This window comes from Chenopodium album, chromosome 21, assembly GCF_948465745.1.
Source record: "Chenopodium album chromosome 21, dcCheAlbu1.1, whole genome shotgun sequence".
In the NCBI taxonomy this organism is placed as follows: domain Eukaryota; kingdom Viridiplantae; phylum Streptophyta; class Magnoliopsida; order Caryophyllales; family Amaranthaceae; genus Chenopodium; species Chenopodium album.
The window spans coordinates 29,995,338-30,014,570 of record NC_137854.1 but is presented as its reverse complement, the minus strand read 5'-3'; the positions used below and the strand labels follow the sequence as shown (position 1 = coordinate 30,014,570).

General features: G+C 34.5%; 2 protein-coding genes across 2 annotated transcripts; one reads left to right on the top strand and one right to left on the bottom strand.

Moving 5' to 3' along the window:
• Positions 1-3,286: 3,286 nt before the first annotated feature.
• LOC145601840 (N-alpha-acetyltransferase MAK3-like) lies at positions 3,287-7,872 on the top strand. Its single transcript, XM_081657918.1, has 4 exons — positions 3,287-3,567; positions 3,867-3,987; positions 5,953-6,008; positions 7,507-7,872. Exons 1-4 carry the CDS (start codon positions 3,379-3,381, stop codon positions 7,741-7,743), a joined length of 603 nt encoding a protein of 200 aa, XP_081514044.1. The 5' UTR covers positions 3,287-3,378; the 3' UTR covers positions 7,744-7,872.
• Positions 7,873-8,849: 977 nt separating this feature from the next.
• On the bottom strand, positions 8,850-15,563 carry LOC145602310 (uncharacterized). Its single transcript, XM_081658500.1, has 5 exons — positions 15,428-15,563; positions 13,336-13,751; positions 11,432-11,548; positions 11,226-11,353; positions 8,850-10,001 (listed from the first exon to the last, which is right to left on the bottom strand). The coding sequence occupies exons 2-5, from the start codon at positions 13,675-13,677 to the stop codon at positions 9,176-9,178; spliced, it is 1,413 nt and encodes a 470-aa protein (XP_081514626.1). The 5' UTR covers positions 13,678-13,751; positions 15,428-15,563; the 3' UTR covers positions 8,850-9,175.
• Between the last annotated feature and the right edge of the window lie 3,670 nt (positions 15,564-19,233).

Genomic DNA, 19,233 nt, shown 5'->3' with positions numbered 1-19,233 from the left:
AGGAGTGGGATTAAATCCTTTGGACCCTCCACATGATCATTGGGTCGTAGGTAAGGTGGGCTTAGGCTCAATTTAGACTCAGGTTAGTATTTTGGCCATAACTTATTCGTTATAACTCGGATTTGGGCTTATAATACATCGTTGGAAAGATCTTTTAAAGCCCCATCCAAATATTTAATCATTGGACCAAGATTATGGACCAAAACAAACTGGTCTAAACGTTTTTATAAGAAGGACACGAAATGAATGATTTTAATGGACACGAAATGAATTATTTTGGGTTTAAAGGCACGAAATGAGGAAAATAAGTTATAGTTTGGTGAAATGGTTAGGAATTGGGTTGGTTTATGAAATTGAAATATGGACTTAAGCACTCTAAGATTAAATACTTAACCCGACCAATAATGGCGGTGAAAGGTTGTTCATCATCGGGTTTGGTTTTGGGGAGACATTATATTTTTAGGTGTCTACAGGTACCCGACCCAAAAAAACAGTTTTTTCACCTAAATTTTCCGTCGGGTATTTACCGGGTCATCGGGAAATCGGGTCGGGTTTTTTTGAACACCCCTACCTATTGTCCATGGCAACTCTTGCGTGGGCTGCGTGGTGTTTTAGAAATAAAGGAATCTTTTAGCAAGAACCGTTTAATGCTGTTGAGGTGGAAAGAGGGTGGATGAATTTCATTAGAGAGAGTAATGAGTATGCATCTAAAGTGACACAAAGGGCTGCTATTAATGTGTGTCGTGCTCCTAGCTCTTGGTCTTGTCCAAATGTTGGGATGGTGAAGGTGAATTATGATGCTCATATGGGCACAAAAACAGGCTTAGGTGTGGTTATTAGATCAGAAGTGAGCAGGATCTGCTTTTTACTGCTGTTGTCCGTTAGGTGGGTACAGGGTGGGACGTGGGTGCTGCTGAAGCTGTTGCTTGTAGATTTGGCTTGCAGCTTGCGAGAAGGTTGTGTTTCACAGATGTTCACCTCGAGTCAGATGTTGTGATGGTGGTTAATGCAATTAAATCAAAGGCCAAGGGTTTCTCTCCTATTTTCTTGCTATATAATGATATTTCTAGCTTAGCATCGTTGTTTAATTATTTTCGTTTTTCTCATATTAAGCGCGCGGGTAATACTCTAGCTCATCATGTTGCATGGTGGGACACTAGAGGTTGTAATGAACTTGTTTCTCTCGGTCCTTTTCCCCAAAGCTTGATCACTTTGGCGGAAATTGATCTTCTCTAATGATATTCGCAGCGTGGTTTCAAAAAAAAAAAAGAAAGGAAAGGAAGATGTGGGAATTGAATATACATGTGGAGGAAATTAAGTGGGGGACTAAACTAAACAACATTAATACATGTTGAACTAAGTTAAGGGTAGCCTCTTTTTTTTTTTTTTTTTTTTGTATGCTAGAAAGGAATAAAGAAAAGAAATATTGAGGTGACATGTTGCATGAGTGGTTTGTATTACTATAGATATATAGCAATATCAGGTGATCGAGTATAATTACATTCAAATATATAAGATAACATAAAATGCAGCTACTATATTCATTATTCAAACGTTTTTATCAAAAAATATTCATTTCTTAAAGCATAAGTTAAGACTCGGAACTTTCAAAGGCTTATTACCAGTGAAATAGGGAGGAACCCCCATTGATCTTTTTCATAAACATTTTTTGTTTATGTATTAGAAAATTCATAAATTAAAGGAACAATGAAATGTACACATCAAATTTTTGTTATTTTAGTGCCCTACCTACAGTGCTGGTCTAATGTGTTAAGGTGGATGTTCCATCGACACACTTCCACTATTGATGCTTTCTCACCGTTGTTTCTCACCATTAAAGCTTTCTTTACCATTGTTTTTTCCTCACTATGCCTTCTCTAATCTCCACCCACCTTTCCACCGATGCTTCCACCAACTTCATCATCTTTGGCGGCTATTCCATTAAATTAAATGACAACCTATGAAAAAGGGTGAAATTTAGGGAATGATCAACCCTAAAGGGTAGGGGTGACTATGTCCTCCATGCCGGAAGAACATCAATGGTGGTGATGATGGGTTTCGGCGAGTAAACGAGAGGATCGGTGGTGTGGCGGGGATGGGTTTTGACGAGCAAACAAGAAGATTGATGGTGGTGGTGGTGATGGGGTTCAGCGAGTAACGTGAAGATCAATGCTTCACTAACGGGAGGATAGAGGAATGTGGTGAGTAGGGAAACTTGGGAAGAAATGAGAAATATCTGACTTATCATGAGAGTTAGCAATTTGTCAATGAGCAACTATAGCTATTATATACAATTCAATCACTAGATTATCAAAATTCATTGATAAAAAAGATCTAACTTATATATCATGCTGAAATAGTGAGATTAGAGTTATCTATTTAAAAATTGTGAGCAATACTATTTGAGTCGGGTATGAGTTGAATTTCGGATGTAAATCTAACCTGGATTATAATTCAAATACAATTTGATTATTATTCGAAATTGATATGTTATAGTTGGATACGTTTTAAATATTATTTGGTTGGAATTTTTAACCTTCAAGTGGACTCATCGTCTCCGAAAGTATCTAGAAGCTCATATGAGTTTTTACCGGTGGTAAGCCCCAAAAAACTTTTTAATTGCTTTCAATAAATGGATCCCATCTTTATGATGGTGTTTATTCAATTAGGGTTATTTTCTTTGTTTGTTCGTGAGCTAAAGTTTGAAGATTTAGGGTTTCATCGTCTCCGAAAGAAGGTCATATGAGTTTTTTCACCCAAACAACTACTCATCCGTGGATCTCAAGCCGAATTAGTACTAACTCACAGATTGTATTGGCTTTGGATGAAGTTTTTTTATTAAGGCAATCATTAATCGAATATGCGATGTAACTAATTCTAAGGTGATTTGTACTTTTGTTGAAATTTTAGATTTCCTAAGAATGGTTTGTAAGTGCCGTTTGGCTATCTTTCATTAATGAAATCCTTTTTCTTCTTGTCAATTAAAAAAAAAAAAAAAAAAAGGATTCATCGGGTGCAATCAAAATTGGATTTATGGATTTAGGGTCTAATCTCATTGACTGAACTGAATATTTTATAAAAAGAAGGAAATTAAAAGCTAAATTGAGCTGAAATGAACTGAATTGAGCTGAGCAGAGCTGAGCTGAATTGAACTGAATTTGAACATATGAGAACTGACCCTTAAATTGAATTGTCATCCCGGACTTACTCCGTAGTCCGCGCTATCGGACCCCACCCTAAAAGTTACTAGTACAAAAAGAAGAAAAAAAATTTGTAAAACAAAATAAAAGCCGTGGGACTGTTGTCTGACCAAAGCAAACCCAAAAATAGGTGTTCCCCCGGTAACGAGGTACCGGCGGCAGCATCGGAGGAGAGAGAATGGAAAAATCAATCGAAGAAGAAGTAGAAAAGGCAGAATTCGATCCATCAGAAATTGAATACATAAACTATGGTGGTGAACATCATCTTCCTCTAATCATGCACCTTGTTGATCAAGAACTCAGCGAACCTTACTCCATCTTCACTTATCGCTACTTCGTCTACCTTTGGCCTCAGCTCTGCTTTCTCGTTTGTCTCCTTTTCCCCTTTCTTTATTTATCAATTCTTTTTTATTTTTTTTCCTTTAATTTTTGTGTGTGTTGCTTAGAATTTGATTGTAATTTGTGGGTGCTGTTTAGAATTTGATTAATTTATGTGGGTGTTGATTAGAATTTGCTTATTTTATGTGAGTGTTGCTTAGAACTTGATGAATTTTTGTGGGTGTTGCTTAGAATTTGATTATTTTTTGTGGATGTTTCTTAGAAATTGAAATTTTGTTGTGGGTGTTGCTTATTTTTTCATATTTTTTGTGGGTTGTGAATTTGTAGGCGTTTCATAGAGGAAGATGTGTGGGAACAGTGGTGTGTAAAATGGGGGAACATCGTCATACTTTTAGAGGCTACATTGCTATGCTTGTTGTCATCAAAGCTTACAGAGGCAAAGGCATTGGTATTTTTATTTAGTTCTTGTTTAATTATATGTTGAATTTTATTGCATTATTTGATTTTGAATGTAGGAAGAGGTTCTTTGTCGATAGTATTTGGCTCATGCAGCCGACCTCATCTTATCGGGGTAGAGGCTTTGACATTGATATTGAACAAAGTTATTGTAATACCTTGAAATTTCAAATTGAGTCTGGATGGTTGAAAGTATATTGAATTTGGCAAGAGTTGACAATCATGCTTCCGTAAAAGTTTAAAGTTAGAACTCTTAGGTTAGTATGACACTTTAAGGGTTCATTGGAAATTGACAGAAACAAAGCTAGGGAAGGTATCTTTAAGTAGAAACTTTTGATTATTTGTAAACATTGCAATAGGGGTAAATGCCAAGTGGGAACTGCTCATAATTGAGTTTAATTGATGCAACTCTGTTTTTGTTGAATGTGTGGTGAATCTTTATGTCATGTGTTGGATCATGAACAAGGATGTAGCCTCTTTATGCAATATAACAATCTTGGTGCTGGGATTTTTATTATGATTTGTATGCTGTAGACTGTTGCCAAACCAAAGAGAATTTATTGGAAAATTTCCCCTTCCATTTCCCTCCACATCATGCCATTTGAGGGTATTGGTGTAGCAAAAAATTAAGCTTAGATAAATATCATATTGTTGAAATGTGGATTAGTAATGCTGTGTGATAGACTAGCGAATTATAATGTAATTAACTAGCAATTAAGGAAGTGGAAGGTTGGCAACCAATTGATTAATACGAAAACAGGGATACAGTTGCCAATCTCCTAGCAACTTTAGGTTGCAACTCTTTAGTGTTTTATCACAAATTTCTGGATGATTTCCTTCAAGTTCATACTACAATACTTATACTAGTGGTACCTTAGGGAGAGTACATGTGACTACTTTACTAATTTAGAAAAACCATAAGATCAACTCCAATGACAAGCTAATGTGACAATTAGCTTGCCATGCCACATAAGCTTTTAAGCTAATTATCATTTTAGCTACTTTTTGCTCCAATGGCTAGCTATTAGCTTAATAGTAGTTGTTGGATAGAAAATACATGGAAAGAGGAATGAGCTTAATTGGTGCAATGAGCAATTTATTTTGTCAAGTTTAATTCCCAAGCAAATTAGCTTGGCAAAGCTAATTTGCTTAGCCAAGCTAATTGAGTTTTCTAGCTCCAATGGTCAAGCTAGTAGCTAGGGAATTATTGAAATTGCAAGCAAGTCCCTAGCTACAACCATTGGAGTTGCTCTAAATAAACATTGCTAAAGTTGGTTGCCCTTCTTGCTTCAATTCTTCTTAATTAATTTGTCCTGTTGCAAAGGAATGCCTTCCCTATGCTTGCTGCTGCCACCCTTTCTCGCACCTCGTATACACCAACAATGGTTGACTTGGGTCCATGGCATGCTGTTTTACAGATTTGTGTCCGAGGAACCTGTGTACGAATTTTGGAGAATATGCCTTTGTAATTTCTGAGGAGCTTGTGTAGGGATGTCTTTAATGATTACCCAAAGAGAAGTTAATGTCATATTGGTGAAATTCTATTATTGTATCTTTAAGATGGCTGGCTATGAATTTATCTGGAATTTCTTTAGGCACTACGTTTAGGGTGTAAAAGAGTTACATTGTCTTACAACTTTTGGATATGTTTGTCTTTCATTTTATTATAGTGATTGAAAGACATGTCAGGCATGAATGTATTATTTGTTGAAGAATACTGCATTTTTAACAAACGTAGGTTTTCATGAATGAGGGTAGCATGACAAGCAACTATCTTGCTACCTTCCAACTTGACTGTGGGACTAAAATTTGTGCTACCATTTTCAGGCTCCTTCCCTTAAATGAATTTTGAAAATGTTAGATGTAGTCGTTGTTGAAAACCCAATACTCATTTTTTGTGTGTATACGCATCAAGATCTTTTTCTACTAATTGTAATTTTATCATTTGGTTTGACAGCCACTGACCTAGTTACGAGATCAATCAAGGTGATGATGGAATCTGGTTGTGACGAGGTAATACATCATTTCTCATTTGCAGCATTAACATTCTCTACTCTGGCTCATGAACGTGTAACCAACAAATGCTAAATTGAACCAGCACTTAATTGTACTCTTTGTTTTACTTGGTGGGAAATTATAATACTAGTCAAGATCTTCTGGGCATATTTCTGGAATCTTGTATGATTGTATCAGATCTTACAGCCCAAAATAAGGCTAGGATTAGGGCCAGGGATTAAGCCCTCTGCTCTGTTTCATCCACCTAAACTCCCTCTGCTCTGTTTCATCCACCTAAACTAAGTCATGATTTATGAGTAATGCATTTGCCACTAATTTTTTGTGTTGGTAGATCATCTTTGAGGTGGGCCAATATGTACCTCTGTCAACCAATGTTTCTCCACTTTGTTAGCTTTTGATGTCATGCTTTAAAGCTGTAGTGGCTGTTATACCTTGTTCTCTCTGTTTTGGGGCTGGAATTTTGCTTCCTGCTTGTAAATATTTTTTACTTACATGCTTATTAAATATCTGCCAAACATCGGCATTCAGAGAAAAAAAAAAAACAAAAACCAGGGAACCCCTGCCAGTTTTAGACCAAGAAGAAAAAGGGGTTCTCAGGGAATATGTTTTGTTTATTCCCAGAGTTGCATCCTGGCTGCTTTGTAAAATTCAGCTTCATGTTTGTTTCCTAAAATACCCGTTTTTATTTTTACCACCTTGATAGTTAGTTGAAGCTAGTCAATGTTGATAGTTGATGCAGTATAAAAAAATTAGGATAGACCAGTCATCTTCTTGGAACGAACCTCAGATGACAAACCCTATATTGGGCTGTTGTGGCGGTTGCTGTTGTTTTTGCTGCATGCTCTTCATTTCAAGCCTTCCTCAACCACTGATGCATTCTGTCCTTACGGTTTGACGCTGAAATAGTTTGCTACGTTGGTAATTACTGGGTCTTGTGAATTCCTCACTTTAAATAAGCAATCAAGATTGGCATTGAAGTATTATGCATTTGATTATAACAAACATGAAGATCCAGGTTTTAATGTTATACTCCCTCCGTCCCCTTTTGATAGTCCCTTATGGGCAAATTTTAGTCCCAAAATGTTCACCCCATTTGCTTTTTCCAACAACTATTAACATTAATTTTTTTACCAAAATTCCCTTCAATTTGCAACAATACTTGTGCAAATTTAAATTTCCCATGTATATTTTGTTTTCCCATGTACTTTTATTACTTTCTCTCTCTACTTTTTTACATATCCAATGTCAATTTACTTTTTCAATGTACTTTTATTATTCTTATTTGTGTTTATTAATTCCCGTGAATAATGCCCATAAGGGACTATCAAAAGGGGATGGAGGGAGTATTAATTTTTACAATGTTAGGCCCTTAGGGCTGGAGATGACTGATATAGAAAATTTGATATTAGCATTTCTGCTTTAGAAGTCTCCCAAGTTATTTATGCCTCTTGCCAAGATACTTCTAGTTGATGATTATTTGTATAAAATTTTGAAGGTAACTTTGGAGGCTGAAGTTACAAATAAAGGAGCTCTTGCATTATATGGCGGACTTGGGTTTATTAGAGCGAAAAGGCTTTTCAGATACTACTTGAATGGGGTTGATGCTTTTCGACTCAAACTGCTGTTTCCCCGTCCAGAATTACAACCATCCTTGCAGACATTGGCTTACAAAGATGAGCATGATTATCAAATCCCAATTGAAGGTTGTAGCACTAATTGCTCTAAATTTTGATCAATAGTTGAAAAGGGTATCTACAAATCTACAATATTCTACATTAGGCTTCTAGTATCATAATTTATTTAGTAAAAGAAATTATATGTATCCCAATTGAATTAATTTCATCAGAAATTATTATTTTTCCCTCTCTGCGTAAAGTAAAGGCAACTGCATGGTTGATTCTTTCCAATTTCTTTTAAACCTGAATGTTTTCCTGTGAGAGAATAGCTCCGATGCAGCCCTGCCAATTAGAAACAGGCAACTTTACTTTGGTTGAAATGGATATCCCCCTTGTTAGGAAGTTTATCCTTTTATGTGTCTGTAATCTGTCCTTGTCATTTTCAGATACATTTGTATTCCACAGTTTTTTGGTAAGAAATCTCAACTTAACTTCTTCCACAATATCATCGAATCAACCTGTCCAATGCTTCCATTGTTCTTTAAGAGTAATCCTTTCATTGACAAACCAATGATTCACAGCAATGCTGTTAAATTGATCACCACAGGGAATAAGAATTCGTATAATATTACAGGGGAATTCATATAATATTACAGGGGAATTCAAATAATATTACAGGGGAAAAGGGCATATTACAGGGAATAGCAATTGCAAAATTACAAGGTTGGCAGCTTGCAGGCAATTACTAAAATTTCGGGTGGTCGGTAGTTAGATCAGAAAATGAAGAAAGAGATGGAAGAACCTGACTTTATCAATACTAGTCACCATTTCTCTCAATTGGTTAGGACTTGGGATGCATTTCGTGAAAACACATTCAGGTTTTCTAACTATTTATAAGGAGTCGACCCTATCAATTATAGAGCAACCACATCTACCATTGGTACATCAAACACCAGCAGCAAAACTTGTCTAACTTTGAGATCTTTGTCATATGGGCAGGTCAATAAACTTATAAGCTTCTGATATGATATGTATTGCTACATACTCGGATAAACTTATAAGCTCCTGCATCAATCAACCGCTGGGATCCTTGTACATATTGCTGAAGCCCATCACCGGTTGCATAGCACTTGCACCAGTTTGCAGATCATACGTGCACAGAAGTCGTGTAACAGAGTATATATAAGTATTCAAAATTTATGCAATGAGTAGATATTACACAGCAGTATAAAAGTCCACAATCGCTGAATATAGGGTTTTAAAATGAAAACCAGGTATTAAAACTATATTTGACTACAACATATCTCAACTCACTTCAACTAAAAACTAAATGCTTGAGCAACAAAAGTCAAGCCAGCAATTCTGTCAATTGTTTTTATCCAAAACTTCTGTCAGCATAGAACCGCATACACTTTTATTCACATTAGCGAATATCAATTATACACAATCTCTGCAATCTCTATCAACATATACTAAGTCAGAATATCCTCGGAACTGCAACGCAAAGCCAGCTGTTAGGTCAGCACCTGTCCAGGCAAGGCTGGAACTCTAAATTGAGCTATAGTAGTTTGGATTCACATAGCCATGAGGTGCAGTAGCCCTATAGGCTCGGTGCATTTCAGATGCATGTGCAGGGACGTTAATGGCCTGCTGAACAGCTGGAACAACTGTTTGGTGGGAGTTGTAGAAACCTTGATTTCCATACGCAGACAAAGTTTCAGAGTTTGCGTCATTGAAATGCAGGTATGGATTTCTAGCAGCCACTCCACCACTTACTGATGATTGTCGTTGAGGCAAAGAAGGATCAACCGGAGTATGATAATTGCTGTAACTTATGGAGGCTGGATGGTTACTTCTGTTGTGAAACATATGTTCATTATCAACACTCACACCACTGCTTCCTGATGCCCATGTACGAGGTATAGCTGAATCACCTTGATTTTGAGTATAATGGCTACTCATGTAATGGGGGTGCATATCATATGAATGGATGGGCCTATTGTTGACTTCTCGATCACTGGTCACAGATGATGCTTGATGAGAACCATTGTAAGCTAGATTTTGATATCCATAGCCTACTACTCTGTCATTAGAATCATTGTATGACATGTGTGCATGGGCGGCAGGGCTGACAGCAGGTGCATTGCTTGGGATTAGGGTGAGACTGGAATTTCGGTCTTCTGCATGCAGGGATTCAGCAGCAATAGCAACCCATTGAGAAGCTCGTAAGGATGAGGGTAAAGTAGAAGAGGGTGCCACAGCAGGTGATACTGGAGATATGGTGCAGTGAGACACTGGGTTTTGGCCATAACTATTGGCATAGGCAGCTTGTGGAACTCCTGGGACACTTCTTTCATGGTCCATGTTCGTATGCCTGTCAATAAAGCACAACCATGAGATAGCACATTAGCAATAGTAAAATTGACCAAAGCATCAAAAACAAACAATAAACACTACATTTTCAGAAGATATGCCGCATTTTCATCTGGGTACATTCCAACAAGATAGCCCACTTTCCAAATCATTGCAAATAAACAAAGATGGCTAGAACTATTACAAATGCATCAGCATGAAAATCATTATGGGCATCTGTAATCAAAATTAACGACTCCCATTTGTTCAATGCTGAGTATTTAAGAAATATGAATAAAAAAAAATGACAGTATGGTTCAGTCTAAGAATTAAAAACAAAATTAGCGGAGAAATTAATAGGGGCAAGACTATGTAGAGATTAGAGAAACGAAGTAACTCAGTCGGCTACTAGAAAGGAGTAGAGGACTAGAATGGCACTCAACACGCAGACAAAGAAAGAATGGTAGGAGCCGATGGGAGTTTTACATGGGGACAGAGGAATAGAGATTATATATTTTTAATACCAAGTAATCGATAATCAATCAATCAATCAAAGCCTTAATCTCATAAGTGGGGTCGGCTAACATGAACCAAATTTGATTATTCTGTGTAGTCATCGACATAAATCTTCCTCCTCCATCTCTATATTGTACAAGTTAATATGTTAAAGTACTGTAGGCTTTTAAAACAACTTTAGGTCATTTTATAAAGGATGATTGATGAAGTTTCAGCTTCTTGGAAGCAATTAGATGGTTTGACCACAAAATCAATTTTTTCATTGGAATAAAAATTAAGTGGTTTAAAGAACTTATTTTGTGTTAGAAAATTAAATGATTTAAAAAGCTTTTTGGATTTCAATAAGTTGATCTGTAAGCTGCTCAACTAAGCTTTTATAAGAGTTGTTTGAACAATTCTTGCAAAATCAATTTTGGTGTTTGGTGAATTAGATGGTATAAAGAGTTAGTAAAAGCATCTAATGAAACCAGCTAGTTAAAACTAATTAATACTCCGTACCAGTTACATTGACTAGCTACCACCCCTACCAGCTAATTACCAAATAGGGCCTTTATTCAGTCAAAATATCTATTTCAAATTTTAAAATAAATAAATAAATAAAAAGGTAGCAAAATCTATCTAACATTCTAACCTACTTTAGGTAAGTTAATAAAATGTAAAAATAAAAAATAGACATCTACTATTTGTGAGGCCTCCCATAGATAAAAGTACTGGTTATGAGAAAAGAAACCTGGTAACTTGCAGGCTTGGTCCCACGTACTTTTGATACACAGTTCTCACACCATCCAAAAATTCTAGAGATGGCCTCTGTGGTGATGACACAGTAATCGGCCGTAATAGTGAAACCAGTTTATTCACCTATAGTCCAATCACATGACCCAAGTCAAAGCTATATCATTGTAATGTGAACAAATGATATCTTAGCAAAAGACTTACTTGCTCATGATTAAGCTCTTGCTTGAATTTGAATTTGCTGTAGTAGTTTTCTTTGATAACATCTTTGAAAGCCACCTCTGGCAAAGGCAAACATTCCCTAGCAATTGAGAACTTAACCTATCAAAGTTTTAGAGGTATTAATGACAGCCATAAAGAATGTAAGACGTAAAATACAGAGCATGCAGCACATGATCACAAGAATCAGAAACTAAAATTAAAAATTTAGCCAAAGTGAGCTTAGATTAGTCCAATAGCTCTCTGAACTAATAACAGCTTTGATTAGGTTGACAACTTTGACAGAAATTTGCTCGGATTCATAACATTAGAATTGATATAAAAAATCATCTTCTACAGAACTCCTTGCATTGGCAATTTACTAGAGCTTGTTTACAGCTAGCACAATATATATCAAACTATGGCTGTCAAAAGCCACTTAATGCTCTTCCTTTTGTTCATTACTTCTTTCAGACAATTGCAGAGAAGCAAATCCATGAACAACAAGAAATCTACCCTAATTACTTGGCTCTGATCACAGAACAGCAAAAAAATCCACCCTAATTGCTTGGCTCTGATCACAGGCACCCGTTTTGCAGCAAGCCTTGTGATCCACCATCAAGTATAACCTTTTAAAAATAACTTTAAGAGCCAATGCTAAAATGACCGCCCAATCATACCCCTTTTGAGAGCTAAACCAAGCACTTGCATTTGAAGTAGCACTTCACCAAATGAGATATTGCAGACAAACTAAGGGAAAATCATCCGTGTTAGTTTGGGCATGTAGAACGAAGAACCCAGAGTGCACCGGTATGAATAGTGGAAGAGTGGGATCATGAAGAGTTCAAACGAGGTAGAGGAAGACTGAAAATGACTTGGTCGGAAGGATTTAGGAAGGATACAAAGCAAATGGATTTGCATGGGAATGAGGTATTTGATCATAAGGGATGGAGGAGGTGTGAATAACTATACGGAATAATCACTTTTGGTTCATGTAGCCGACCCCAATTATGGGATTAAGGCTTTAATTGATTGATTGACTTCACTAAATGAGGCAATAGATCAACCAGCCCTTAACCATTGGCACCAAATAGTGAATACACACATGGAAACCAGATCAAGACAAGGTGCACATATTCCCTCAAGGTTCATTACCTAGCCAATTACGGAAATATACAATCACCACAGCAGTGCCTGTTCTCAAATTGCCAAAATATTCTCTTTCCATCCAAAAAGAATGAGATAAGTATAGATTTCTAAGTTGAAATGCATACTTAAAGCCAGGGGCTGACTAGATCTACGGAAACCTTAAATAAATTTCTTACATGAGTCAATATATAAATACTCGATGGCAGAACAAAATGAACCCCCAGTGTCCCCCCCCCCCCCCCCCTCTCCCCACTTCAAAAAAAAATCCAGATAATTCAACACTATCTTGTGTTCATACAGATTTTCAAATGCAATGAATCAAATTCCCTCTCTTCTTCTGTTGTGATCCAAGATTTTACTCAGTTAACTAATCCTACAATAATAGGCAATTGATACATGGAATTCTTCTACTCTTATACATATACATATAGAGCTTACAGTGCAAATAATGTTAGGCCACCAGATGATCCAGATCAGAAATCTAACGCACAATTAGAAATTCCTATAAGGAATGCTTAACAAGGTTCATTTGTCGTATTTTTGTAAATTATGTCTATCCTATTGTCTATACAATACCCGCACACGTGGTTTTAAACACAAATAAACCTACGCTGGAGGCTGGAATGCACTAACGAAATTTGTATAGGCAATAAAATCCCAATATCATTAAAATACAAAATAAAAAATAATAAATAATAATAAAAAAAATAATAAATAAATTTTTTTTAAAAAAAAGCAATAAAGATGAAGCTATTTAATACCTGTGCAGGAAATTTCCCCCCAAAAGCACATGGCTCTAATGCCATCATTCCACTTGAAGTGGCAGAATAAAGTCCATAAAGAAGCCTTACATCAACGTCAAACAAGAACAACTTAGTATTGGGTTTAATTTTCTCTACAAACTTCTTCCTTGAAGCTGGAAGACCGAAAACCCGGTAGATGAAGCAATCTGATTTTGTTGCAGCATTGCACATGAATATGTATCCAGCAATCTGATGTTCAACATCAGCTTTAGCATTCTGTTCCTTGTCAGATGAATTAGTATTATCTGAAACAACATGTTGAGAAGTTGCAGAAACATCCTCAAGACTATCCAGCTGCATTCTTTAGCTACTATCTTCTTTATCGAAAAAAGACTTAGTTCAGCTTTTACCCTCTGGAAACGATACAGGCAAAGCTGTAAAGGAAACATTAGGAAGGTTGGGACATCCAGAGGAAAGAAGGCAGTCAGATTTTATAATATGATTAACTCATACACTTCACATAATGAACAAGGGTGTCAAGCTGTCAAGCACACTTTCCCTAACTCACATGGAAACACGAAACAATAGCAAATTTGTAAAGTAGATTGTTGCTTCAAAAAAAAAAAAAAAAAAGTAGATTGTAATATAAATTCACAGAACTATACAAAATTATTACATGACACATAATTATCACAGAAATGCTTGTAAGACTTAAAAATTCAATCGATTCATCTTATATGTGTGCCTTGAATGCTCCATGTTGATATATGCTTTAGTATTATGGTGTTTGGAGCTTTAAGCAAAGAAGCATGGAAAGGGCTGACTTCAAATGAGCATATTTCAAGATCTAGAAGTGATATTGAGATGATTCAAGTTGGAGGTGTAGCTCGTCTCAAGAGCTTTCCAACGACAAGTCATAAACTCGATTTGGTGAAGAATAGAGGGAGTTATGACTGTTTTAAGAAGTGCTGTCCGAGCAGGGGGAGTTCGACTGAGGTTCGGTCGAACCTTGTTTTAAGGCAGAAGTGATGCTATTTTGATTTCTAGAGTAGGTTTGGTTCGATTTCTTTTTGCTCGGGATGTAATCTTGACCGTTGATCTTCTTGCACTATATATACTCTTGTTTTGTCTTTATAGAGGATGAGAGAGAAACACAAGTGAGACATAGACCTAAACTTAGCTCACCAAGAACACCATCTTTCTCCATAGTAATTCTTCCTCCATTGAAGAGTAATACAAGCTCCAATCTCCCCAAAGTGGATGTAGCTCATTTGAGTGAACCAATATAAATCTTGTGTATTTTATTTTGTTCTTTTAATTGCTTTCTCATTTAGCTTTGCATTGTTTCCTTAATCAAATTCAAAGTCCCAAAAGGTCCTATTTCATAACAATTCACAAATAATAGGGAGTAGCAAGTTTACCCAAGATATTAGAAACTTTACACAATTCAAAAGAAATACACCCTCCGTCCATAAATTACATTCCTCTTTCTAGCATTAATTCCTCACATAATTGAGAGAAAGAGGAATGTAATTTAGGGACGGAGGGAGTACGATGTAATACTTCGTAAGAGATCAAATAATACGTATTGTATAACACTCAAACAATCCACAAACAAACAAACCAAGAACTTACAATTAACCGGCCAACGAACAATAAATCAATACCCATTACTATATCAAGCTGTGCAACATCATTTTGCCTATAAACTACATAATGTGCACAAAGAACCAATACCCATTTGAAAATGTCGAATATCTTACATGGGAAACTCAAAGAATTGGAGCAAAATGACAGTCCATGTAACATAATAACATTAATAGCAAGTCCAATAAGGTAATCACTTTAAATTCAGATATTATGGATATTCTATGAAATGTCGAGTATAAATTTCCTTAGAAATCTACAAACATCAATTAGAAACAACAATCTAGGAAATTTGGGGGAAAACGATGAGCTACAAACCCTAGAATTTAGTACAAGTTATGAATTGCGTAGTAAAAGTAATTAAAGTTAAATGGGCAGAAAAAATTAATTAATTTAAAGAAATTAAAGTTACAAAACAAATGGAAATTGCATGAGAAAGTAAAGAACAAAAATGGGGAAATACCAGTGAGAATTATTGAAGTAGAGACGTTGATTTCGATTTTTTTTTTTCCAGAAAGAAAGAATGATGGAAGAGAGTGCACGCACGGTAATGCACTTGCTGGCTTAGCTCTTCTTGAGTGACGCTACACATACAATGGTATTGCACGTGGGATTGTGGGCTATGGTTATTGTACGTATGCCACGTAAAAAAGGAGGGAAAAAATAATACGGAAAAGATAAGGATAAACAAGATTGGTAAAGTGAGCCCAAAATGCAAACCAATTAATTTTTGTCAACAACGTTTGTAAGTTGGCCACCACATACAACCATTGTATGTGTAGCCTTTCCCCTCACGCTTTGGACAAATTGCAACTTGTGATTCATTAAGATATATTTTTCTTTTACCTTATTTTCACTAAAGAAATATAGTTTTGTACTCTATTTGTTTTATAATAATCGCCACAATGCTTTTTTTTTTTTTATCATACATTTTATTAATATATAAAAAATAAAAAAAAAACACATATGTTATCATGTGAAATATTTTGGATTGGTCTTTAAAGTATATTTTCATCATATTATTTCTTATACAGTACTTTTTATTAAAATATAATAACAAATATTAATGGTTAAAGTTGTACATTGATATCTGTGCTAATCAAAGTGTTGTGATTATTATGAAATGGGGAGAGTAAAAAGTAGTAGTTCAGATAATATTAGTTCAAGAAAAGTTATGTTGGTATGGGTTTTTTTAAATTCGAATTACAACTAATAATTTTTGTTTTAATAAGGTTTAATAAGTTCTGATATGTTCAAGTAAGTTCAGATAAGCAGAAAGTAGGTGAATAAAATACATCTTGAATGAGATATGGAGTACTAAACAGGTAAATAGATTTTGTATAATCGACTCTTAGCCTTTGTGAAATATCTTGTGCAACTAATCTTGCCTTATACTATCTAACAACCACATTGTGCTTATTACACCTACAGACTTACGCACAAAAACCCACTTGTAAGTTGTAACCAATGAGTGTAACACTTTTAATTCTATATAAGTACTACTTATACCCCCACTATCCACTTTTCACACTGAAACGTAATAGCCGCTACAACCCCCCTAGAAGTGCTAAATTTTCTCTCCTTAAATCAAAATACTCTCTTTTCATTTTATCTCTAATCAAAATTATTCACCAAAAAGCTCGAATTCTCTACAAAAAGCAAACACATTATCTAATATAAGAGATGAAATCATACACATGCAAGGAATTTCTCCAATAGAAAGACGTAAAATCAAATTGTAAGTTGATTTGTTCATTTTTCAAAGAAAAGTACAAACCCTAAGTTTATCTTTTTTCTTTTTCTTTCTTCTTCTTTTTTTTTTCTTTTGGCAATTGAATATATATATCTACATTTTGTTTGTTATTCTTTAGTGATTTGTGATGAGTTTGATGGTATATATATATATAATATACACACACACATACATATGTGTATATATGTATATGTATAAGACGCTAAAAGAGTAAAGTATTACTGAAATATCTTCATCAATTACACTGATTTGCGAGTGATTTTGTCTTGCATTCCTAAATTAACACCAAATAAGGAAATATATTTCATGCTCATTTGTAGCCCTACATAAAGCATTACTCTTTTTTATAATATAGAATTTATGTGATTCATGTTAGTTAATTGGAGGTAATTTGGTTGTTTTTTAAAATAATTTTTCAAATTTAATCCACAAGATTATTAAATGCGGTTACATTATTGTGTTTGAATATAGGGTAGCTGGAATTGAAACACTAGTTACCAATTTTAAAATTACTTATTTGTGAATTAAACTGTTATTTGGTGAATTTCGACTAGTAAATTTAATCTGTTGTAAATATTCATTTTAGATGAACTTCATGTTCATTTGTGGAAGGATTAATATTAAAAGTGTAATTACTAATTTTGAAGACATATTATCATTTGATTTTGGAATTAAAACATTAATTATGAAGTATTTAAATATATTTCATTAATTAAAACTATTATTCGACAAATTTTTGGTAAGTAAATTTAACCTATCGTAAATGTATATTTTAGATAAAATTCATGCTTTTTTGTAGAAGGAATAATATCATTAAAATTGTAATTAATGAATTATAGAAAAAATTATCAATTTGATTTATGGAATCAATTATCAATAAATATTATTATTTTGTTAATTAAAAATGTTATTTGCCTAATTTCGACTAGTTTTTATTATACATGTTCCTTTTAGTCTGACTTTGTGTTCATTATTAGTAGAAGGATAAATATTCTAATTCCTATAATTTAAGACAAAATAAAATTGTGATTTATTCTTCTGAAGTTTCATTTTAAAAAATTGCATGTTCATGTGTAAAAAATACGATAATAGAACTTAATAATTAATTTGTAGAATATAATAGTAAAACATAATATACTATGTTTGAATTTCATTTATGCACCCCCTACCTCGAACTAACCCCCTTTTAATATAATTTATAATGATTTTCTTCTCTCACATTACTTTTAAACTAGCACTACATGCAAACGTTAATTTCAAAATAAATAAGTGTAGGGAATATTTCAAGCATTACCCCAAACTTGAACCCCACTGTGATCATACACTTAAGTATGGTGGCGTCTAAAGGGAAGGAAACAAGAGCAAAAGAGTCGCCAACAAGTTTTAAGAACTTGTAAACCGTTCACGAGGTAAATTAAAGGTTACAACCCTTAATGATCCAGGAGATCGTCAACTCCAATAGGTCTAGAACCAAGACTGGTGTTCGGGGATGAGGGTACGAATCCAATCTAAAAGAGATTGAACCCGCCCCATAATAGGCCTCTACTTTATTCTACTCGTATTCATGTGTGCTTTCTGACTAACATGCAATCATTATGTTAACCCTAATCTGTTTAATCTATGTTGGTTGAATATTAATCCACAAATAAAACTATTATTGACGATCACTTGAATTAAAATCATATTAGCCTAAACGAAAGTATTAATTATCTTACTAGGCGTGATTTCAAGTATAAATTCCCTTTAAATATGCATAAAAGGCGTGATCAAGCAATAACAATAATATATATCAAGCAACATAATCATAATAACAATAATAATAATCATAATCATCATGAATAAAGCTTAATAACAATAGCAAGATCCTAGGCATGATACTGACAAAATTAATAACAAACTTTAACATGTCACTAAACATCAAAGATCAAAGCTTTAAGCCTGACATGATGCTAACATGCTATGTCACTAAACATCAAAGATCAAAGCTTTAAGCCTAACATGATGCTAACATGCTAACATGATATTAGAAAGAATAAAAGGCACCCTAAACATGATACTCAAAAGCAATAAAACATCATAACATGATACAATGAATTAATCAAATCTAAACATACTTTCTACATTGAAATATAAAAAGGGAGTAAGCTAATTACTTACTTCGAAGCCTCGTACCTCTTTCTAATAACAAAATACACGCGTTAGTAAACTTCAATGATATATTAAATCAAATAATTAAATCAAAGAATTAAAAGAAAGAGTTAAAAAGTTTAGACTGGATTTGGAACCAAACCCTCAGAAAGTATCAACCTTTCACGTCTAGGGCGAAAGGCAACTTTGAACTTGGCTAGGTGATTCATGATTTTTATTATTATTATGATTATGATTATATTATTATTATTATTATGTTGTTTAATATTTATTTTATTGTTATTGCTTGATCACAACTTTTATGCTTGTTTAAAGGGAATTTGTATTTGAAATCACGCTTAATAAGATAATTAATAATTTAGTTTAGG